Below are 22,387 nucleotides of genomic sequence, written 5' to 3' on the forward strand. Positions count from 1 at the left end.
AATAAAAAAGCACCAAAAGTGGGAATACATTTGTAAAATTTGTGTTATTAACATGTAGTACGTAATTTACAAAGAGATCTTACAGTTAAGAGAAATTCTAAAACCCAGCAAACAACAATAGCAAGCAGCTTTTAAAAAAGATATAAAGGTGACTAATAAAGGAAGATGTTCAGTCTCAGGAGTACTCTAAGGAGTAAAAATTAAAAGCATACAGTCACACATAGTAAGCCCTCAAACCTCTGTCCCATATCAAGATGAACACAGACTCTCAGACACACAGTATACCCCACAGCACCGCTTTCCCCATACCTGCTCCTGCACTCTGTAGCTCAGAAGACCAGTGTTTTCTGGGAGTACTGTCTTGTGTATCTCAGAGGAACCACTCCTGCCAGAAAGCTAATGACATGGTGTAGCACCTCAGCAGAATGTCCAGGACCACTGTGTAAGTGACCCCTCCCCACCCAACTCCAGCTTCTGGAAGCTGCACATGGGTGGAGGCAGACCCTGGAGGCCCCCGGACACGGGAGAGCATAGTCCTTCACCCAGTCATCTTGGCCTCCTGCTCTGGGCAGATCTAGACCACACAGACCCAGAAGTGCCCCAGGCCATAGAATCCAAGTTCTTCATTTATTTACAGAAATACTGAAAACCAGAGACAGATGCCACTGCCCCTGGTCACACAGCAAATCAGTGGCTAGCTAATGTGTCCCATTACCCAGGCCAGAGAAGAGGGTAGAAGGCCGTGGCTCACCCCACCCCACCTAGGTCATGAATATTCTCCAGCTAGTCTCTGGATGTGACAGGGGAGATGGGGACAGGAAGTCCTGCAGTCCTGGCTCCAGGTAGAGTCTTAGCACCGTCTCTGCTGTGGCAGGACCAAGGCAGGGACTCTAGGAAGGCTGAGAATCACTGAGGACAGAACCTATCTTCCAGATCTGCCCCCAAATCCTGTGTGAACTTGGCCTCTGGGTCTCAAGGTTATTGATCTGCAGGTTTGGGGCTGGACCTAGGGCGTAAGGCCCATCTCACCCAGACAGCTCCTGAGAGTTTTCTCCCTCTCTGTAGCTTTGTTACTATCCATGGCAAGTCCCCTGCTTAGATCCCAAGGATACGGGGGTGAAGAAAGCAGATAACCGCAGTCTCATGAAGTCATGTGGCCTCTATGGCCCAGAAGTCCTGACACCCTGTCGCCTCGATGTTCACTACTCCAGTGAAGAAGCTGCCTGGGTCCAGTCGAGGCCTTCCAGAGACTAAGAAGAGCCATGGCACTGGAGACCTCGCAAAAGCGCTTCTTTTCTCAATAGGAGCCATGAGCCTGGAAGGGTCAGGATTAAATCAAGTGTCTCTCTCAGTCCAGGTAAGCATGTTCCATCCCTGCAGCACAGGGCACCCTTCTGCCCAGGCCTGTCACACTGGAAGGGACCTCAGAGAATACCTGATCCTGTTCTGTCCAGATCAGGAGGGAAAACTGAGGCTCAGAAGAAAACATGGCTGCTTCAGGGCATCCAGCAGGGCTGGGAAGCCTGGTGAGCAGAGGCCCAATCAGGGAGGGAGGGTGTGTGCAATGGGTGGAGGCAGGGCTTCTGTGACATCTGGTCGGGGTGGGGTGGGGGTGGGGGGACAAGAGACAGCACAGCTCCCCCTGGGTGGCAGCCCTCTCCTTGTGGTGGGGCCGGGGGTTCTGAGAAGAGGCTCCTAAGATGTTCTGCTTCCGCCTCTGACATCCCTGTTATTCCCAGACCATAACGCCGCTCTGATGTTCTTTCTCCTGACAAGGAACTGAGGACACCCCTTCCCTTACACAGTCCACTCAGTTCAATTGAACATTTGCGGACTCATCCACAGGCCAGGGTTACCGAAGTGCCTGGGGAATCCGAGAAGAGCGAACTTCAGTCTTCGCCGCCGCGAGCTCCCTGAAGCCCCTTCCGCCTTCTCTCGGGCCCTATTCGCACCACAGACCACGTGGTCTCAGCAAATTCCCACACCTCACAGGGTTCCTGGGGCTTCCGCCCGAGGTCTGAGCCCGCTCTGTGGGGGCCCGGCGTTCTCCGCCTGCTCCTAGGCTTCCAGGGCCGACTCTGAGTCCCGCTCCGGCTCTGGTTTACACCCTCCCCTCCCCGCTCACCAGCCCCTACCCTGCGCAGGTCGGTGCTCAAGTGTTTCCAGTGCCCCCGAAGCCTGCCCCCACCCCCCCACCCCCCTCCCCTCCTGGCCACTGAAATCCCACCCACACTCAGCCGAAGCCCAGCCTCCAGGAAGCCCTCCCAGCGGCGCGACCACACTCACCTCTCTCGCCCCTCTCCTCGGCTCGCCAAGGTAAGGGGTTGTCCTGCCCAGGGTTTGACGCATCTGCCGGCCGTGCTGGCCGGGGCTCCGGGGCCCACCTGCTGCAGGTGGGGGCCTGAGGCTCTGGGTCCCATTCGTCCTGGGCCATAGACGTGCGGCGCTGGCAGCCGGTGGCCGCCTCCAGTGGTTGCCTCCCTTCCTGTCTCCCTTGGGCGCGCGCCTCGTCGCCCTGGGACTCGGTTTTGCCCTCGAAGTGAGAGAGAACGGAGAGGACGGGCCTGCGGGTCCAGGGCTCGGAGGCCGGCGCTGTGGGCACGAGGAGCCAGCCATTAAGACGCACAGACCTCCAGCTTGGCCCCTGCTGCCCCCGGCGGCCGGTCTGCTAACTGCAGGGCGGGAAGAAACAACTAGGAGCGCGAGGTTGCCGGGGTCACCTTGGCGCGGGCCGGCTCTCCCTGCTCTGGTCCTGAGGAGTCTCCCGGGCGGAGTCCTGGGGCAGCCGGTCTGAGCCCTTGACGGTAAGTCTCCTGTTGATCTGCGGAGCGGGGATGGGGGAGGACACGATCAGGGCGCGGGGGTGGGAGTCGGGGTGGGGTAATGCTGGGGTGCATGAAGCCGCGGAATTGGACTGTGTGCGGCAAGGATCCCGAGTTCTGCAGGTCAGTCAGAAGGACGCATAGAAGGCGTTGCAAACATTTCTTAAAGAAGCACAATCTATTTCCACCCCCACCCTCACTCCTACCCCGCATGAAAACTGACTCGAGGCTTATATTGTGAACACAATATAGAGCTTCTGTAGGACTGCGTGCTGTGCTTAGTCGCTCAGTCGTGTCTGACTCTTTGCGATCCCATGGACTGTAGCCCGCCAGACTGCTCCGTCCTTGGGGATACTGGAGTGGGTTGCCATGCTGTCCTCCAACCCTGGGATTGAACCCAGGTCTCCCATGTTACAGGTGGGTTCTTTACCATCCGAGCCACCAGGTGAATGCAGGTAAATAGAACTGCTGTAGGACTTCGAGGAGGAGGCAGTTCCAGGCCCCTGGGAGTAAGGGGAAAGGGCTTTGCTTAAACATCCCTTGGGAGGTAAGAGGTCGTTCCATCAGGAAAAGTGAAATGCAGAATTGAGAACACAAGCGTTCAGTAGCCAGGCTGTGGGGGTGAGATGGGTAGGAAGAACCTACAAGATGGGGGAGGTGGGATCCACCACCATGCTGTCCTGGGAAGGACTCAAAGTAAGGAGTGGTGAGTTGGAGGCTCCTGACGACAGGAAGGGAAGAAGAGAGAGGAAGCAAAGGGACCCAGGGAACTGTGAGCAGAGTCCTTTACCTGGAGAACTTTTCCCCTCCCCCTTCACACACCTCAGCCAAAGGCCACCTCCCCTTTGCTGGCCTCCCTGATCTCCTTGATTGGTTAGCACTGTGTCCCCTGTTGTGGGTCCTCACCTCACCTCTGTCTAATTGATATCATTTTCTGCCTTCTCTACTTGGAGCTGCTGGTTTACTGACTCACCTTGCAAACCGCAAGCTTATTGTGGGTAACTCTTTGGGTGAGGCCGGAACTTCAGTTCAGTTCAGTCGCTTAGTCATGTGTGACTCTTTGCGACCCCATGGACTGCAGCACACCAGGCTTCCCTGTCCATCACCAACTCCTGGAACTTACTTAAACTCATGTCCATTGAGTCAGTGATGCCGTCCAACCATCTCATCCTCTGTCGTCCCCTTCTCCTCCTGCCTTTGATCTTTCCCAGCATTAGGGTCTTTTCCAATGAATCAGTTCTTCACATCATGTGGCCAAAGTATTGGAGTTTCAGCTTCAGCATCAGTCCTTCCAGTGATATTCAGGACTGATTTCCTTTAGGATGACTGGTCGGATCTCCTTGCAGTGCAAGGGACTGTTAAGAGTCTTCTCCAACACCACAGTTCCAACACCACCTCCAACATTCACAAGCTGGGTGGAACTTGCCTGTGAATAATTTATGTTGAGTGGAAGATGTCAGTGAATTAGTAAGAGAAGAAGTGTTTCGTGCCTATGTTTATATGGTTTATACATTTTCATCCACAACAGGGGCCCTAGTCAGTTCTCCAGAGGCTGTCCTGCAGAAAGAGAAATTCCAGGGTGGGGGAGTGGCACCCTGAGTACAACCATCAAGTGCTTTGGGATGTGACTACAAATATCTTCAGTTCAGTTCAGTCGCCCAGTCATGTCTGACTCTTTGCGACCCCATGAATTGCAGCACGCCAGGCCTCCCTGCCCATCACCAACTCCCAAAGTTTACCCAAACTCATGTCCATCAAGTCAGTGATGCCATCCAGCCATCTCATCCTCTGTCGTCCCCTTCTCCTCCTGTCCCCAATCCCTCCCAGCATCAGGATCTTTTCCAATGAGTCAACTCTTCGCATGAAGTGGCCAAAGTATTGGAGTTTCAGCTTCAGCATCAGTCCTTCCAATGAACACCCAGGACTGATCTCCTTTAGGATGGACTGGTTGGATCTCCCTGCAGTCCAAGGGACTCTCAAGAGTCTTCTCCAACACCACAGTTCAAAAGCATCAATTCTTCGGTGCTCAGCTTTCTTCACAGTCCAACTCTCACATCCATACATGACCACTGGAAAAACCATAGCCTTGACTAGACGGACCTTTGTTGGCAAAGTAATGTCTCTGCTTTTGAATATGCTATCTAGATTGGTCATAACTTTCCTTCCCAGGAGTAAGCTTCTTTTAACTTCATGGCTGCAATCACCATTGCAGTGATTTTGGACCCCCCCATAAATAAAATCTGACACTGTTTTCCCTGTTTCCCCATCTATTTCCCATGAAGAGATGCTAAGTGGTTAGATTTGGGTTGCTCTTCGATTGCCCACCAGAGGGCGAACAAACCCTTGCCCCTTAGGCTGTCGCTGGCCAGGGTCTCTGGGCATGGAGGGGTACCTACCTGCATCTTGCTGGTTCTTCTCTTACCGAAGCAAAGGTGAGAAAACTACCAGCTAAACTGTTTGGGGTTTGGTGGATGAAGAGGAAGAAGGGGAAAATGCTACTGGGACTTGCATGGCCTCTAACTTATTGACACAAAGTCTGTTTTCATTGGTTTTCTAATTGTGGTAACATACACGTAACATGAACTTTACCGTTTTAACTATTTTAAAGTGGCATTCGTACTTTCACAGTGCACTGATCACTACTATCTAGTTTCAGACCTTTTCATCACCCCAGAAAGAGCCCCATGACTATTAAGCAGTTGCTCCCTGTACCCCCACCCCCACCTTCCAATCCCTAGAAACCAATAATCTGCTTTCTCTATATATAGATTTGACTCTTCTGGGTATTTCATGTAAATGGTCTCTGATCTCTGTTATGGCTCAGATGGTAAAGAATCTGCCTGCAATTCAGGAGACACTGGTTTGATCCCTGGATCCGAAAGATCCCTTGGAGAAGGGAATGGCAACCCACTCCAGTATTCTTGCCTGGAGAATTCCATGGACAGAGGAGCCTGGTAGACTATAGTCCATGGGGTCACAAGGAGTCAGACACGACTGACTGAAGAACACTTTCATTTTCATTCTGGGTATTTCATGTAAATGGCCTCATACAATATGGAGCTATTGTGTCTGTTTTTTTACTTAGTGTAATGTTTTCAAGGTTTATCTAAGTTGTAGCATGTATGTGTCCTTCCTTTATTTTTATTGGTGACTGATATTCTAGTGTATGGATATACCACATCTTGCCTATCCATCCGTCTGTTGATGGACTCTTGAGTTGTTTGTACCTGTTGGCTATTGCGAATAATGCTGCTGTGAACACTGGTATACAAAAATCTTTTAGAGCCTCTGTTTTCAGTTCTTTTAGGTATATACCTAGGAGTGGAATTGCTGGGTCATATGGCAATTCTGTGTTTAAGTTAGTGGTTTTGGCTGCTCTGGGTCTTTGTTGCAGTGCACAGGCTGTTCCTTGCTGCGCACAGCTGTTCCTTGCACACAGCTGTTCCTTGCACACAGCTGTTCCTTGCTGCGCACAGCTGTCCCTTGCTGCGCACAGGCTTTCTCTAGTTGTGGTGTGCGGGGTCTACTCTCTAGTTGTGGTGGGCGGGTGTCTCACTGTGGTGGCTTCTCTTGTTGCAGAGCACAGGCTCTAGGGTGCATGGGCTTTAGTAGTTGTGATGCATGCGTGGGCTTAGTTGCCCTGTGGAATTTTAGTTCACCAGCAAGGATGAAACCCACATCCCCTGCCTTGGAAGATAGGTTCTTTACCACCAGGCAAGTCCCCACTTCCATTCTTATCAGAAGTTGACAATTCAACTCTTAGCATTCTCATGTCTGTCCTGAGAGTGCCCAGAAAGCACCCCTCCAGGCTGCTGCAGCCAAGTGGCCCCTGTTCCTATCGTCCTCCATCTCCCTGCACTCCAATAGAAGGCTGTGTGGGGTTGTGCAAACCTGGTCTCAAACTCTTAACTCTAGCCCTTCCTTGCTGTGTGATCTTGAGCAAGTTATTCAAACTCTCAAAGCTTTAGCTCCCTTCAGTGTAAACCTCCCTCCTGGGTCAGCTCTGAGAGTGGGCTATGATGATGATGCAGAAAATGAACATCTAGTGCCCAGCAGTGCTCTGGATTGTGATCCCGACCCTACGCCCCTTCTATGAACGCTCTTCTCCAGGGGCTGCCTCGCTGACCACTGGGGTCCTCTCACTGGCCTTTCTCAGGCTGGCAGGTTGTCTGAAAGTGACAGACTTGGTCTTTTTTTTATTTTTCATAATTTTTTTTTTTTTTTCAAAACAGAGGTCCTAGATGAGGGAACAAACAGCATGAGGGTGGAAACATGGAGTCTTGACAGGGACAACTCTCTTTTTTAAAATATTTAGTTATTTAGCTGCACCTGGCCTTAGTTGCAGCATGGGGGATCATTTAGCCGCTGCATGTGGGATCTCGTTCCCTGACCAGGGATCAAATCTGGGCCCCCTGCATTGGGAGCTGGGAGCATCAAGTCTTAGCCACTGAACCTCCAGGGAAGTCACCTAGGGATAGACCTTAAATACAGGCATTATCTAGAAGACTATCAGTTCAGTTCAGTCGCTCAGTCGTGTCCGACTCTTTGCGACCCCATGAATCGCAGCACGCCAGGCCTCCCTGTCCATCACCAACTCCTGGAGTTCACTCAGACTCACGTCCATCGAGTCAGTGATGCCATCCAGCCATCTCATCCTCTGTCGTCCCCTTCTCCTCCTGTCCCCAGTCCCTCCCAGCATCAGACTCTTTTCTAATGAGTCAACTCTTTGCATGAGGTGGCCAAAGTACTGGAGTTTCAGCTTTAGCATCATTCTTTCCAAAGAAATTCCAGGGCTGATCTCCTTCAGAATGGACTGGTTGGATCTCCTTGCAGTCCAAGGGACTCCCAAGAGTCTTCTCCAACACCACAGTTCAAAAGCATCAATTCTTTGGCCCTCAGCTTTCTTCACAGTCCAACTCTCACATCCATACATGACCACTGGAAAAACCATAGCCTTGACTAGACCATGGGCAGCAGTAATAGTTTTGGAGACAAGGGCTGTGTTCATGAGTGCGGAGAGAGAAAGGGAGAGACAGAGAGCTTTGGATATTGGAAGTCAGGGGTGGTAAAAGATTTCTTTGTAAGCAGCAGCAATTTCAGGACTTACACTTCAAAAGAAGGAAGGCAAAAAGAAAAAGCAGAACAGAAGTGAGTGTGTTCAGTGGGAGGGGTGGGCCATGACTGGAGGTGAACAAGGGGAGCAGAGCAGGAGAGGTCCGGGCTTGTCACCCCTTCCCCTCCTGCCAGAAAAGGACCACCAAACAGAGGGATTTAGGCGGTACCTCTCCAGTGGGGTCCCCAGACTGCCAGCAGCAGCGTCACCCTCACCGGGGAAGTTGCTAGAATTATCAGGCCTCAAACCCCACACCAGTTCAGTTCAGTTCAGTTCAGTCCCTAAGTTGTGTCCAACTCTTTTCGACCCCATGGACTGCAGCACACCAGGCTTCCCTGTCTATCACCAACTCCCGGAACTTACTCAAACTCATGTCCATTGAGTCAGTGATGCCATCCAACTATCTCATCCTCTGTCGTCCCCTTCTCCTCCCACCTTCAGTCTTTCCCAGTATCAGGGTCTTTTTAAAAGAGTCAGTTCTTTGCATCATGTGGCCAAAGAATTGGAGTTTCAGCTTCAGCATCAGTCCTTCCAATGAATATTCAGGACTGATTTCCTTTAGGATATATTTCCTTTAGGATGTGAAGAGAAGCGCAAGGCAAAGGAGAAAAGGAAAGATATACCCATTTGAATGCAGAGTTCCAAAGAATAGCAAGGCTAGATAAGAAAACCTTCCTCTGCAATCAATGCAAAGAAATAGATGAAAACAATAGAATGGGAAAGACTAGAGATCTCTTCAAGAAAATAAGAGATTACCAAGGGAACGTTTCATGCAAAGATGGGAACAATAAAGGACAGAAATGGTATGGACCTAACAGAAGCAGAAGATATTAAGAAGAGGTGTCAAGAATACAAAGAACTATACAGAAAAGATCTTCATGACCCAGATAATCGCAATGGTGTGATCACTCACCTAGAGCCAGACCCCACCCCAGGGCCACAGAATCAGAATCTCCTGGGGTGGGCCCAGTGCTGGGTTTTAACAAGCCCTCCAGGTGTTGAGCACTCCAGTTTAAGAATCACTGGTGAGGCCTCCGCAGAGAAGAGTTCCCTGATCCTCACTTTCCGAGCGAGACTGGTGAGAGATGAGAGGTGACAGGGCTGGCCTCCCCGTGCCCAGGGGGTTCACCTGGAGATGAGAATGTGAAACTGCTTCCGGGTGTAGCTCCACCCTGCTGTCCATCTTTGCACAAACTCTGCCTCACATGGGGTGCCCCGAACCCATCCTCTGAAAAATGTATCACTGCACCTGGCCTCCTGCCGTGAATTTATTGGGCAGATCCCAGTCTTATCCCAGGACTCTTATCCCAGCCTTATCGGTAAAGGCAGCCCAGCTCTGTGGTGGGCGGTGGCCGAGGTCACGCCCAGTAACTGATGAGCCATCCAGGGCCCTACACCTGACCCAGGTTCTGACCCAGGGCTTAATTATCAATTAGTCTAAACTAGCAGCCTGCAGCACAAGGGGCAGTGCCTGAATGAGGGAGGGGTGGACGAAGCTGGAGGAAGAAATTCCCATTACTAACCAGATGTGTGCAGTTCTCACCTCCTGTCTCCAGGGTCTGACCTGCCTACGGAGGTGAGTTGCGTGCTGCGAGGGACTGGTGAGTGCTCGTCTTGCTGCCAGGGTGAATCTCTGCTCTAGCATTTTGTGTTGAAGCTTGAGAAAGAGAGTTGCCTTTATTCCCAGTTCTGAGGGTGGAGCAGAGAAGGGAAATGGTGATGCTGACTCTTCCTTGGACACTTCAGAAAGCCTTGTCTTATTCTTAGCATGTAATCCTTCTCATCCATGAAATCCTGTCTACATGGCTTCACTGCCTTTAAGCTTTACCCACACGTGGGCCTGGGCTCATGCCCATCTCTCTCTGCGCATCCCCATCCCCCTGGCTGGGAAGGTGTGTGCTCTGCCCTTCCACCACCCTCAGGGCCAACCCAGACCTGGGGTCCCAGTTAAAGGAGACTGCTGCATGTCTTGGCAAATTTGCTGAATTATTTAAAAAAGTAATTAAGAATTGGGCTTCCCTGGTGGCTCAGTGGTGGGAAATCCGCCTGCCAGTGCAGGAGACCTGGATTTGATCCCTGGGTGGGGAAGATCCCCTGAAGAAGAAAATGACAACCCTCTCCAGTATTGTTGCCTGGAGAATCCCATGGACAGAGGAGCCAGGGGGGCTACAGTCCTTGGGGTCTTAGAGTTGGACACAATGTAGCAATTAAACAATAACTAAATAACAACAATTAAGAATCATGAGAACTTCAAATTGCCAGTTGGGGAAAGTGACAAAGAAAGGACCTGGTTGAGGGAAAAGGCTCATGGTCCAACAATTTTAATTTAGGTCTAAAGAGCCACAGGCATGCAAAATATATCCCAAGTTTTGCAGTGACATCCTCCTGCCATTCCTCTTTCCTGCTTGCCAATTTCTATTCCTAAGGGCAGCACCCTTCCTAATTTCTTAAGTCTATACAAGCATATGCAAAGATAGGCTCTAATTTCCATCCTTTTACACCAAAGCTGTGCCTGATACACATTGAATCCACTCCTTCCCCATTAACTTCCCTTGGAATTTTCCACATCCAGACGGCAGTGTCCTTGTTCTTTTTCACAGTTGGGTCACATTCCGCTTTACACAGATTACTGTGACTTATTTTACCATTCTCTTCTTACGGATTTTGGGTTTGTCCAGTCATTTATCACAAGCAATGCTATAATGCTTCTGTTTAGACATAGATTATTTAGCTTATATTTGAGGGCAACTTGAGGATAAATTGCTGAAAGTGGAACTGCTGGGGGTTAGGTAACTACATCGCGACAGTGGTGGATAGTACCCTCCTTCCTCTGATGGGAAGGAAGGAAGGAGACGGTGGAGAGCCAAACACGGCAGAATTTGCACCTCTTCTCCATGCTTTCTAGCTGTTTGCTTACCCACTCAGAACCTCAGCGTTTAAAGCCTGTCAAATGTGGCCCGCACAGGTGTGTGGATGAAATGGGACCAGCTATGTGAAGTATTTGATTCAGGGCCACGGGCACAGTGAGACCGCCAAGTGTCAGGAGGAGCTTCCCAAGGGCAGGCAGCCTGGGTACCCCATTGTATCTGAGAGCGGAGGATCGAGCCTGGGTTTCAAGGCATTGGTTCTAACTGGAAGATCCCGTCTTCAGCCCTGCCTGTTGTCTTGTCCCTACAGCTTCTGATCTGTCCTGTCAGCGGAATACTGGGTCTCGCCTGGGACTTCTGGGGTTGGCTTTTGGGCAGCCTGAAGGAAGGCCTTTGGTCTGCCTTCAATCCTCAAAGCTCTGGTCCCTGGCACAGCCCTCAGATAAACGCCCTATCTGCCATGTATTAAGTGTTTGCCACTGGCCTTGTATCATTCTGAGTATTCCACATGCATGTTTGCATTCAGTTCTCAGAATTAACTCCTAGGATGGGAAAGATTAAATCTCCACCAGCCAACCTCTTCATCCTTCTGCAGCCTCGCCCAAGGCTTCTTGCCTGACCGCTGAGTTCTTCCATGCTGTCCCCTCTAGGGGAGAGAGACCCTGTGACGTGTGTGTGGTTTCCTGTGGCCTCATGTGTCTTTTACTCGGTGGATGAACCCTCACTTGAAAACGCTATGCAATGGTCAAGAATCTGCCTGCCAGTGCAGGAGACACAAGAGATGTGGGTTTGATCCCTGGGTCAGGAAGATCCTGTGGAGTGGGAAATGGCACCCCATTATTCCAGTACTCTTGCCTGGAGAATCCCATGGACAGAGGAGCCTGGTGGGGTACAGTCCATGGGGTTGCAAAGCGTTGGACTCTACTGAGCACGCAAGTACAGTCGTTGCTCAACAGTGTGTATGTGCCTAATGCCACTGACCTGATCTGTATGTTCAAATCGAAGGGTGAGTTTGATTTTAGAGGATAGGAAGTACAGTCTGTGTGTCTGGAAGGAAAAACAAAACACACACCTGGTACTATTGTAACATCTCATAGTGTCCAAGTGACGTTTCACCCTCAGCACCATCGCTGCCAACATTTAGTATCACAAGTGAATCTGTGACCAATTGCGAATCCTCTCTCTCAGAGGAGTGTTCTCACAGTCTTCTCAATAGACCCCAAAGATCGCATGCACATGTCAGCATCTCTTCTCTCTCTTGCTGCAGGGGATCGGGACGAATTGGGGACTCAGGATCTGTGTGGCAAACTCATTCATTTCTCAAGCCCTGGAACCAGGTGGCTCAGGCACTTCATTGACCGAAAACCATGAGTGAAGAGAAGGAAGAGACCTTGTTCTATGTGCTCCCAATTTATGATGAGCCTGAAAAGTGGAGGGACGTACCAGAGAGCCCTGATGCTTCCTCCCAGCCAGAGCACCATGCACGGTCTCAGCTGGGTGAGATGTGCAGTCCCCCGGAGCAGCCCCTGGGCTCCCCGAGGCAGCACGGCCCAGCTTATCAAGAGATGACCTGTGCGAGTCCCCAGCAGCAGGCCCCCCAGGCCCTGGATGGATCTGAGCTGCCAGCCACTCGGCTCTCCAAGGCAGAATCCGAAGATGCAGCATGCGGTTTCAGGTAAGTCTCCCTTGAACCAGGCTGGCCTGGGGCGGTGAACTTTCTCAGGAGAGGGAGTTTCCACTCATCTCACTTCCTGTCTGTCTCCTCCCTCTCTCCTCCCTGTGTCACAGCCCCCCACCAGGAGCAGAGTTTGGTAAGTCCTAGCTGGGACGGTGTGAGCAGGCAGGGTGCAGCCAGCGGCTGGGCTTCAGAGTGGGGGTTCCCTGGGGTGTGAGAGCAGCCTTCTCCCTGGGTCCTGTGATGCTGTTGCTGCCAGACCCTACCTCTCTGAGCAGGTGGCCACTGGTCTCTCCCTATAGGTGAGCCTTGTCCTTCACCTGGTCCCAGTGAAGAAGTCTTGTCATTCCTCAGAGCAATTGTACGTGTCTTTTTTGTTTTTTAAACCTGGCATCTTTCCCTTCCTATTCCCCTCTCCCGCCCCAAAAAGAAGTTAGTACGAAGAGGGTGAGGGCGTGGGGTGTGTCTGTCCCCCATAGGTGGTGGGTGCATGGAGCCCCTGCTTCTTTGGACCCGGGCTGCCCTCCTTCTGTCACCAGTGTGTAGGGCCTCAGCTCTCAGGGTCACATCCTCAGAGGGACTCTGAGCCAGGCTCTGCTGTCATCGCTGAACTCAGAAGTGTATAAGATATGGCCTGTTTGTCAGAGAGGCCACCCTGGGCTGGTGCAAAAGTATGTCAGTGGTCTGGGGACCCCAGTTGAGGACACGGTCCTGCCTGGGGATCAGAGAGGAGCTGGTGGATGCAAGCTTAGGAACAGGCTGGCCCCTATCGATGAGAGCAGGTCAAGGCTGTGACCCTTTCGTGCCTACCCCAGCCTCCCGTTCCAGATGACGTGGTGGTCAGGCAGAGGGCCCCACATAAGTCCTGGAAGGTTGGCCGACTCCGCCACGGGAAGAAAGTCTATGCAGTGGCCATCAGCGGCTCGACTCACCATGTGTACACGTGTGGCCATGGCTACATCAGAGTGTGGGATGAGAGTGCCCTGCATGCCTGGGACCAGGCGCCCCAGGCCCAGCTCAACTTCCAGGTGAGGGGTCCTCCAGAAGGCTGGGGGAGCTTGGGGAGCTGTGCTTCCTAGAGACCATTTGAGAATATTGGCCCTTCCAACAGGACCGTGACAGCTGTGTCTTCACCTGCAAGCTGTTCCCCGATGAGCGGAGCCTGATCACGGGGGGTCTGTCCCAGAGCCTGACACTTTGGGACTTGGCGCCCACCCCCCGTGTCAGGGCACAGCTGGCCTCCACTGGCCCTGTGTGCTATTCCCTGGCTCTCTCTTCCAACGCCCAGATCTGTGTGGCTTGTTTCAAAGGATTTGTTGAAATTTGGGATTTGCAGAACCAAATCTTGATCAGGTATGACCCCAGGGGGTGGGGTGCAACGGTGAGGCTTTTGGGCTTGCTCTACCTCATTTCCTCCTCTGCAGTAGGACAAGGTGAGTCCGTGTGGAGGGCTGCGTATCTAGGGACTTCCTGGGCCCCAGACTTCTAAGGGTTCAACCAATGCACAAACCTCTGAGTTGTTTTCCCACCAGGAAGCATGAAGTCCCCATATATGGATCCCAGTGTGTGGACATCACGGACAATAAATTCTGGACGGGAGGTGAAGACACCAAGCTATATTCCTGGGACCTGAGGAGCTACCAGAGGCTACAGCAACATGATTTACGGCATGAGGTGCTCGCATGGCTACTGCGGGTCTGAGTGTGGTCCCTGGGGCCCGGGAGCTGTGGGTGCCTGCAGAAGTGGGGTGCGACGAATGATGGGCATGGCCTCTTTGAGTGCTGACCCCAAACCTCCTCCCCAACAGATCCTCAGCATCACCCATGACCCCAGTGAGGAGTGGTTGTTGGTAGGCTTGAGAATGAGTGACATCGTGATTGTGCACACACACCGGAAGGAAAAGTTTAAGGCTGTCCTACAGAAATACGTCTACCGTCACAATCTCAAGTTTGCCCCCTGTGGTGAGTGAGCAGGCCCGGGACACTTCTGGATGCCCCATCACCTGATAAGCTGTCTGCTCATCTGGGGAGTCTGGGCCCAGCCTCTTTTCAGACTGTTTAGTTCCCTCCTCTTTGGCCCCAGAACTGGCTGGACCAAGGTCTCGGGCCACCTTCCCATTGCCTTCGCCTCTGCTTCCTCCCACCACCAGTTTTTCTCCCCTGCTGGCATGGCTAAGTTTTCTTCTTTCTTCCTCATCTTCTCATTATCACTTATTTCTTTGGCTGTACCAGGCCTTAGTTGCGCCAGGCAAGCTCTTAGTTGCAGCATGTGGGATCTATCTAGTTCCTTGACCTGGGATGGAATCTGGGCCCCCTGCGTTGGGAGTGCAGAGTCTTAGCCACTGGACCACCAGGGAAGTCTCTTTCCTCCCTTCTTTCTCTGCTTGTTCCCTCTGCTTCTCTGACTTTGTCTGTAATGGTAGCTTCCTACACAGAACCACAGCCCAAAGACAGAGGAGGAATGAAGCCCCTTGTGATCGTCCTGATGTTCAGGGACTCTCCCTGGGATCCTGGGTGTGGCAGGAGGGAGCAGACTGAAGATGGAATGATTTGGGTCATGTCTCTGAGTTTTATAGATGGGGGAAGCTGAGGCAGAGAAAGAGTGGTTCCTTCCCTGGTCTCGTTGGGAGCAGAGCTGGGGCTGGAAGGCAGGCGTGGTCTTTGGCCCCTCCATCTGTCTTTTCTCTGCCAGGGAGCTTTTTTGTGGCCACAATGAATGAGACGATCCGCTGCATAGCTGCACCTTCTCTGCATAGATTGTTTCAGGTACTGGGTGGAGGGGTGTTCAAACCCAGGTACTTGGAGCTCACAAACCCCAGACCCCAGATGGTGGGGCCCCAGAGATAGTGCTGGAGAGTACCTCTGAGATGGAAACCAGGGCCATTGAGTACATCAAGGGGAATGAGAACTCAAGGCCCTGGGAACACATGGGCTCCACCGTGAGCCCCGAACCGAGTCTGGCCTCCGGACCAAGCCTCAGGTCTACATGGAGCCTTGAAAAGAGCCCTGTATGACGCCTGAAACACCCTGCATGTCGCTCCTCCGCGGCCTCTCTTTCCCTCCAGGTAGAGGAGTCCGCACACATCCTGTGTTGTGACGTATCTTCTGACAACCAGTATGTGGTCACGGGCTCCAAGAATAGTGCCGCGGTTTACCAGCTCTTGTATTGAAGGTCCTGCTGGTGAAGACCCAAAGAAGGCCAGCGTGCTGGGAGGGTGACCTTGGGGTGCTGGGCCACTCTGCCACTCCCCCTCCTTCTCCTCATGTGTTGGTTATCTGTCCATTCCCCTCTTGCCCAGCACATGCCTAGCCTGCCCTCTAGGTTTTTATTATACAGCTTAAGGATTTTTCCTTTGTTATTTTTCTACCACTGATTTCTGGATTTTGTAATTAATAAAATAGAAAAGCAAAAACCAAAGTGGCTTGGGTGTGTGGTCAGTTGTTTCAAATAACAAACTCATCATGATGGATTGCTTACACCCCCTTTCAGCAAATTCCTGGGTGGGTAAAACATTTTAGACCGTACTTAGTTTTGTTTATAACTCTTTTTGGGGGTGTCAGGGAATTCTTGGACTCTTAAGAAAGCTCAGGAAGCAATGTATGTCCATGTACAAACTTTCAGTTTGTATCAGGATGCTGGTAGACCAACAAAACTCAACTCGACGCAGGTTAAGACTCCAGGAGCTGATCTAACCATATCCAAGATCTCGATTCTCAATCTGGCATCTGGAGCCAGTCAGAAGCTGCCTGTCTGTTTCAGGGCATCTTCTCATGTTGGTGGATGTGATATTTTGTGTGGCCTTCACCAAACTGAAAAAGACCCAGCCCCCTGAATCAAGCCATATAGGCCTGCTTTACTCTAGCCTCTGCTTGGAGTTGGCATGGCTGAGACAGCTGTTGCTGCTAAGTCGCTTCAGTCATGTCCGACTCTGTGCGACCCCATAGACCACAGCCCACCAGGCTCCCCTGTCCCTGGGATTCTCCAGGCAAGAACACTGGAGTGGGTTGCCATTTCCTTCTCCAATGCATGAAAGTGAAAAGTGAAAGTGAAGTTGCTCAGTCGTGTCTGACTCTTTAGCAACCCCATGGACTGCAGCCCACCAGGCTCCTCCGCCCATGGGATTTTCCAGGCAAGAGTACTGGATTGGGGTGCCATCGCCTTCTCCGGGCTGAGACAGCTAGTAGCCTACTAAAGTTTGTAGGTTAAAATTCACCTGGAAGAGGCACGAAGACTGGGACCAATTGTACCATCCTTTGCATTGAGATACTGTCCAGTACTGGTTCTTGCTGACAGATAACGAGTGAAGAATGTGCCTCCTTTCTGGGCCAAGACTAAAGGAGTAGGGGGATGTCCCCTCCAGGCTGTCTGTCTCCTCCTACCAGCTCTAGGCAAGTGATGTGAAGGTCCAAGGGGATTATAAAACAATGAGATGAAAGCATCCTGTGTCCCCAGATCAAACATGGACAAAAGCTTCCCCCTTTGGAATATTTCAGGGGAGAGAAATAAACTTGTATTTGAGTTGTTATACACGTTGAAGTGTATTTGTCACTATAACTCTGGAAATAACAAACTTTTACTTAAAGGGCCAGATAGTAAATATTTTAGGCCTTGTTGCAATTGCTCAGCTCTGTTGTAGCATTCACATATGTGAATGTGACTGTGTGCCAATAAAACTTTGTTTATAAAAATAAGCAGTGGGTCACATTCGGTCTGCTGGCTGTAGTTGGCTGACTCCTGCTATAGCCATTGTGCCTCTCAATAATATATTTATTTAGCTTCCATGGAAAAATATACAGAGAGTATGGTCCAATAGTAGTCCTGTCCTGTGCTATAGTAACAATTAGACTCCAAGTGTCTATATGTTTTTTACACAGTATTTTTAAAAGGTAGGGAATTCTAAAGATCAAATTCACAAGATGGGTAATTTCTGGAGACTAAAATAGAGAAACTGGATCATAAAAGGATAAAAAGAACACATTCAACTCTACATGCATTGTTTATTTCTTCAAGGTCAGTTCAGTTCAGTTCAGTTCAGTTGCTCAGTCGTGTCCGACTCTTTGCAACCCCATGAATTGCAGCACGCCAGGCCTCCCTGCCCATCACCAACTCCCGGAGTTCAAACTCACGTCCATTGAGTCGGTGATGCCATCCAGCCATCTCATTCTCTGTTGTCCCCTTTTCCTCCTGCCCCCAATCCCTCCCAGCATCAGAGTCTTTTCCAATGAGTCAACTCTTTGCATGAGGTGGCCAAAGTACTGGAGTTTCAGCTTTAGCATCAGTCCTTTCAAAGAACACCCAGGGCTGATCTCCTTTAGAATGGACTGGTTGGATCTCCTTGCAGTCCCAGGGACTCTCAAGAGTCTTCTCCAACACCACAGTCCAAAAGCATCAATTCTTCGGCGCTCAGCTTTCTTCACAGTCCAACTCTCACATCCATTCATGACTACTGGAAAAACCATAGCCTTGACTAGATGGACCTTTGTTGGCAAAGTAATGTCTCTGCTTTTGAATATGCTATCTAGATTGGTCATAACTTTCCTTCCAAGGAGTAAGTGTCTTTTAATTTCATGGCTGCAATCACCATCTGCAGTGATTTTGGAGCCCCCCAAAATAAAGTCTGACACTGTTTCCACTGTTTCCCCCTCTATTTCCCAGGAAGTGATGGGACCAGATGCCATGATCTTCGTTTTCTGAATGTTGAGCTTTAAGCCAACTTTTTCACTCTCTTCTTTCACTTTCATCAAGAGGCTTTTTAGTTCCTCTTCACTTTCTGTCATAAGGGTAATATTTGTCAAAAAAGAGTTGGCTTCAAGAAAAACCATTAACAAAGTGAAGACAGCCTACAGAAGGGGTAAAAACCTTTGCAAAGATATTTCTGGTATGGGATTTATATCCAAAATGTGTAAAGAATTCTTAAAACTCAACAACAAAAGACAAAACGATTTTAAAAAAGGGCAGAAGATTCGAATAGCTGTTTCTATAAAGAAGGTATACAGATGGCAATAAGCACAGGAATAAGCTCAACATTATCAGAGAAACACAAACCAAACCCACAGTGCAAAGGAATAGTGCATGAGCAGGATGGCTAGAATAAAGAGGACAGACAGTAACAAATTTGCTGGGTTTATGGAGAAACTGGAACCCTCATAACTTGCTGGTGGGATTGTATTAATAGAACACATTGAAGCCACTTTGAAAAACAGTTTGGTAGCTTTTTAAAATGCTAAAGGTAGAGTTATAAGACTCATAAATTCAATTAGATGTATACCCAAGAGAACTGAAAAAAAAAAAAAAAGGCATGTAAGTTGGGAGAGTAAGACTTTGAAAAGATAAAATAAGAGAACTGTATACTTTTTCTTCTTTTGTGGAAAGAAGGTCAAGTCCAAGTTAAGAGTAGTCACGATAAGTCAAAGAGTAGTGTAATTTCAAGGCTAGTTACTAAAAGAATACTAAACAAGGGTACAGCTTCCAAGTTAATAGAGGAAAACTACTGGAATAATAGAGTATAATAATATATTAATAAGTTTTATTATTTATATTTATAATTTATTAACTCAGTACATTAATTTGATGTTACTCTAAATAAAATTATGTAATAATGACAAACAGAAGATGTGACTAAATACTGAGCTATAAAGTTCAGAGTATTTAATCCTTACAGAATATATTCTAAGACCATAATGCAATTAAGATAGAAATAAACAATAAAAAGGAAACTTTTTGGGGACAAGAAATTTCCTTGTTTTGGAAATTAAGAAATATATGTCTAAATAATTAGCAGAGGCAAAATCACAAAGAAACTGGAAGCTGTTGTCAACTGAATAATCAAAAATTGAAGGATTAAAAAAAAAATCTAAAAAAAATGGAAGGATTTAGCTAAAGCTATAGTTAAAGTTTGGCCACTCCTAGGTCCTCAATGCCAGCCTTCACCTTGCTTTCCGGGGCCACGTGGGCGACTTGCACTGACAGCCCAGTTCTTCCCAGAAACTGAAACTGGTCTGGACTGGAGAAAGGATACAGTCTCCGGAGACAGCAGAAAAAGAATGTGGAGACCCGGCCTTGATCCGCGTAGAGGAAGGCGGTCGTGTTTTAGTTGCTAAGTGGTGTCTGACATGGACTGGGGCCAGTTAGGCTCCTCTGTTCATGGGATTCTCCAGGCAAGGATAGTGAAGTGGGTTGCCATTTCCTTCTCCAAGGGATCTTCCCCACCCAGGGATTGGACCCGCGTCTCCTGCGTTCCAGGCGGATTATTTACCGCTGAGCCATTAGGGGAGCACACAGAGGAAGTTGAGGGAAAGGAAGTCAGAAGTGGTATGCTGCTGCTGCTGCTAAGTCGCTTCAGTCGTGTCCGACTCTGTGCGACCCCATAGACGGCAGCCCACCAGGCTTCCCCGTCCCTGGGATTCTCCAGGCAAGAACACTGGAGTGGGTTGCCATTTCCTTCTCCAGTGCAGGAAAGTGAAAAGCGAGAGTGAAGTCGCTCGGTCATGTCAGACTCTTAGTGACCCCATGGACTGCAGCCTACCAGGCTCCTCCGTCCATGGGATTCTCCAGGCAAGAGTACTGGAGTGGGGTGCCATCGCCTTCTCCGAGAAGTGGTATAGGAAACAGATTTTTCATAGATGTTGCGAGACGAATTTAATCGCACAGCTGCGCTGTATCCATTTCCCCGCAGGAAGATGGGACAATGATCAGCCCTGGTGGCTGTGGCTGAATGGGCTCTCTATGGACCTAAGCATTTACTTCTGTTCTCTGGCAGCACGTGGGGATCCCTCTACCTGCCGAGTCCGCGGGGCCTCTGTAAACGCGATCCCGGAAAGCAGATTATTTTCTGTGAATGGCAGCAAAACATTGTGCCCTCTCTGAGGCTCGAACTCAGGACCTTCAGATTATGAGACTGACGCGCTGCCCACTGCGCTAAGAAGGCCGACAAACATGGGATCTTCTTTACCGCTAAAGGGAAAGTGCCTGCAGCCGCTTCCTTTGGCCTAACAGCCTCACAGGAGTCGGTGTTTGCCGGCAGAGCGCCAGTGGGTCCCGGGACAGCTGGGGAAGGACGGCTCCTCTCTTCTTCTGGGAATGGAGCCGTCTTGCGGCGGGAGGGAGTCCCGCGCCTGCCTGGAGCTCAGGGGGTCGAGAGAGGAGGTGGGCTCGTGCAGCCGCGCTCGCCGGGGGTGGAAGGGCGCGCGCGGCCGGTGGGGTTCTGCGGAGCGAGCAGGAGTAGGCGCGGCAGAACACGCGAGGGTCCCGCGCTGGCACAGGCTCCGAGGGAAACCGGAGAGCACGCGCCTGGCTTTGGCGGGAGGACGGGCGGCAGGGATGCGCAGAGCAGGGAGGAGGCGGCGCGAGCGGCGGGCGGCGCTGGGGGCGTCCGCCCAGACGGCCACCGTCGCCGGAGCGCTAGGGGCGTGAGTTCGGGCTTGTGTTGCTGACAAACGGAGGGTGTCCGGCTGGACGAAGGCTGGAGGGGGCGACACCCGCTGCAGATGGGCATGGGGAGGGGGGAGGAGGGGCATCCCTGAAGGGTGGGAAGGGACCTGGGGCCAGGGCAGGCGGGCGGGAGGAGGAGAGAGGGGTTCGGAAGAATTTGGGGCGTGAACTTTCCAGCCCTGAGCCGGCCTTAGGAGTGGGGATGAGTTAGGAGAAGGGAGAGAAGATTCCAGAAGACTCTTGGATGTGAATTCAGTTGGAAAGACGGAGGAGAAACCATGATTGCCTTGGACTTGGCATCTTACTTGTTTATTCAACCTTGTGGTTCTGCTTTCTCCTTCAAATCATTTTGTGTCCTTATTACATATCAGATCAGATCAGATCAGTCACTCAGTCGTGTCCGACTCTTGGCGACCCCATGAATCGCAGCACGCCAGGCCTCCCTGTCCATCACCAACTCCCGGAGCTCACTCAGACTCACGTCCATCGAGTCGGTGATGCCATCCAGCCAACTCATCCTCTGTTGTCCCCTTCTCCTCCTGCCCTCAATCCCTCCCAGCATCAGAGTGTTTTCCAATGAGTCAACTCTTCGCATGAGGTGGCTGAAGTATTGGAGTTTCAGCTTTAACATCATTCCTTCCAAAGAAATCCCAAGGCTGATCTCCTTCAGAATGGACTGGTTGGATCTCCTTGCAGTCCAAGGAGCTCTCAAGAGTCTTCTCCAACACCACAGCTATCTAGGTTGGTCATAACTTTCCTTCCAAGGAGTAAGCGTCTTTTAATTTCATGGCTGCAGTCACCATCTGCAGTGATTTTGGAGCCCAGAAAAATAAAGTCTGACACTGTTCCCACTGTTTCCCCATCTATTTCCCATGAAATGATGGGACGGGATGCCATGATCTTCGTTTTCTGAATGTTGAGCTTTAAGCCAACTTTTTCACTCTCCACTTTCACTTTCATCAAGAGGCTTTTTAGTTTCTCTTCACTTTCTGCCATAAGGGTGGTGCCATTTGCATATCTGAGGTTATTGATATTTCTCCTGGGAATCTTGATTCCAGCTTGTGTTTCTTCCAGTCCAGCGTTTCTTATGATGTACTACTCTGCATTATTACATATAGAGCATTGCATTTCGGAGAGCGGAAGAGCAGCAGCGTTCCCTCTATGCAGGGTTTAAAATCTTATTGTTACAAGAATGCAGGGTGGATGGATAAATGAGTGGATGGGCAGAACATAGAACATGTAAGTCAGAAGGCATTTCTTCCTTACTTCTTCACGGGAATTTCTGCTGCCGATGCCCAGAAGGCATGAGTACCGAGGAATAACTACCCCATCCCGTTTATCCAACGATTATTACGAGGTACGATTACTGCCTTGGGCTGGGTGGCTTATTCTTTCTCTCAGCCCTTGTGGAATTATTGTTTTCACCAGGGAACAGTGTATCTGGTGAGTCTAGCCCCTTGCCCCCACTGACCCCTTTCAG

At 50.4% G+C, this 22,387-nt stretch overlaps 2 protein-coding genes and 1 non-coding gene across 6 annotated transcripts; 1 reads left to right on the plus strand and 2 right to left on the minus strand.

Annotated features, from left to right (window-relative positions):
- Nucleotides 1–156: 156 nt before the first annotated feature.
- LOC129630618 (translation initiation factor IF-2-like) lies at nucleotides 157–9,118 on the minus strand. Its single transcript, XM_055551130.1, has 4 exons — nucleotides 8,998–9,118; nucleotides 2,721–2,821; nucleotides 2,287–2,592; nucleotides 157–396 (listed from the first exon to the last, which is right to left on the minus strand). The coding sequence occupies exons 1-4, from the start codon at nucleotides 9,116–9,118 to the stop codon at nucleotides 250–252; spliced, it is 675 nt and encodes a 224-aa protein (XP_055407105.1). The 3' UTR covers nucleotides 157–249.
- TLE7 (TLE family member 7) lies at nucleotides 2,255–15,894 on the plus strand. 4 transcript variants are annotated; one of them, XM_055551703.1, is made up of 10 exons: nucleotides 2,255–2,316; nucleotides 12,070–12,477; nucleotides 12,591–12,613; nucleotides 12,780–12,838; nucleotides 13,293–13,505; nucleotides 13,589–13,830; nucleotides 14,010–14,151; nucleotides 14,285–14,438; nucleotides 15,169–15,242; nucleotides 15,542–15,894. In XM_055551703.1, exons 2-10 carry the CDS (start codon nucleotides 12,170–12,172, stop codon nucleotides 15,644–15,646), a joined length of 1,320 nt encoding a protein of 439 aa, XP_055407678.1. In that variant the 5' UTR covers nucleotides 2,255–2,316; nucleotides 12,070–12,169; the 3' UTR covers nucleotides 15,647–15,894. The 4 variants fall into 4 exon arrangements, with proteins under 4 accessions (XP_055407678.1, XP_055407679.1, XP_055407676.1 ...); XM_055551704.1 differs by lacking the exon at nucleotides 2,255–2,316 and adding an exon at nucleotides 2,664–2,804; XM_055551701.1 differs by lacking the exon at nucleotides 2,255–2,316 and adding an exon at nucleotides 9,353–9,511.
- Nucleotides 15,895–20,331: 4,437 nt separating this feature from the next.
- Nucleotides 20,332–20,404, minus strand: TRNAM-CAU (transfer RNA methionine (anticodon CAU)). Its single transcript has one exon. It is a non-coding gene; the product is annotated as a tRNA-Met (tRNA).
- Between the last annotated feature and the right edge of the window lie 1,983 nt (nucleotides 20,405–22,387).

The sequence above is a fragment of the Bubalus kerabau genome, chromosome 17 (assembly GCF_029407905.1).
Source record: "Bubalus kerabau isolate K-KA32 ecotype Philippines breed swamp buffalo chromosome 17, PCC_UOA_SB_1v2, whole genome shotgun sequence".
NCBI classification, from domain to species: Eukaryota; Metazoa; Chordata; class Mammalia; order Artiodactyla; family Bovidae; genus Bubalus; species Bubalus kerabau.

Coding starts and splice junctions, on each gene's coding strand:
- TLE7 (XM_055551703.1), top strand. CDS start 12,170: ATGAGTGAAGAGAAGGAAGAGACCTTGTTCTATGTGCTCCCAATTTAT. Junction 12,614..12,779: donor CCCACCAGGAGCAGAGTTTG/GTAAGTCCTAGC, acceptor CTCTCCCTATAG/GTGAGCCTTGTCCTTCACCT. Junction 14,439..15,168: donor TCTCAAGTTTGCCCCCTGTG/GTGAGTGAGCAG, acceptor TTTCTCTGCCAG/GGAGCTTTTTTGTGGCCACA.
- LOC129630618 (XM_055551130.1), bottom strand. CDS start 9,118: ATGGACAGCAGGGTGGAGCTACACCCGGAAGCAGTTTCACATTCTCAT. Junction 2,822..8,997: donor TCACCAGTCTCGCTCGGAAA/GTGAGGATCAGG, acceptor CCCGCTCCGCAG/ATCAACAGGAGACTTACCGT. Junction 2,593..2,720: donor GAGAGCCGGCCCGCGCCAAG/GTGACCCCGGCA, acceptor TCGTGCCCACAG/CGCCGGCCTCCGAGCCCTGG.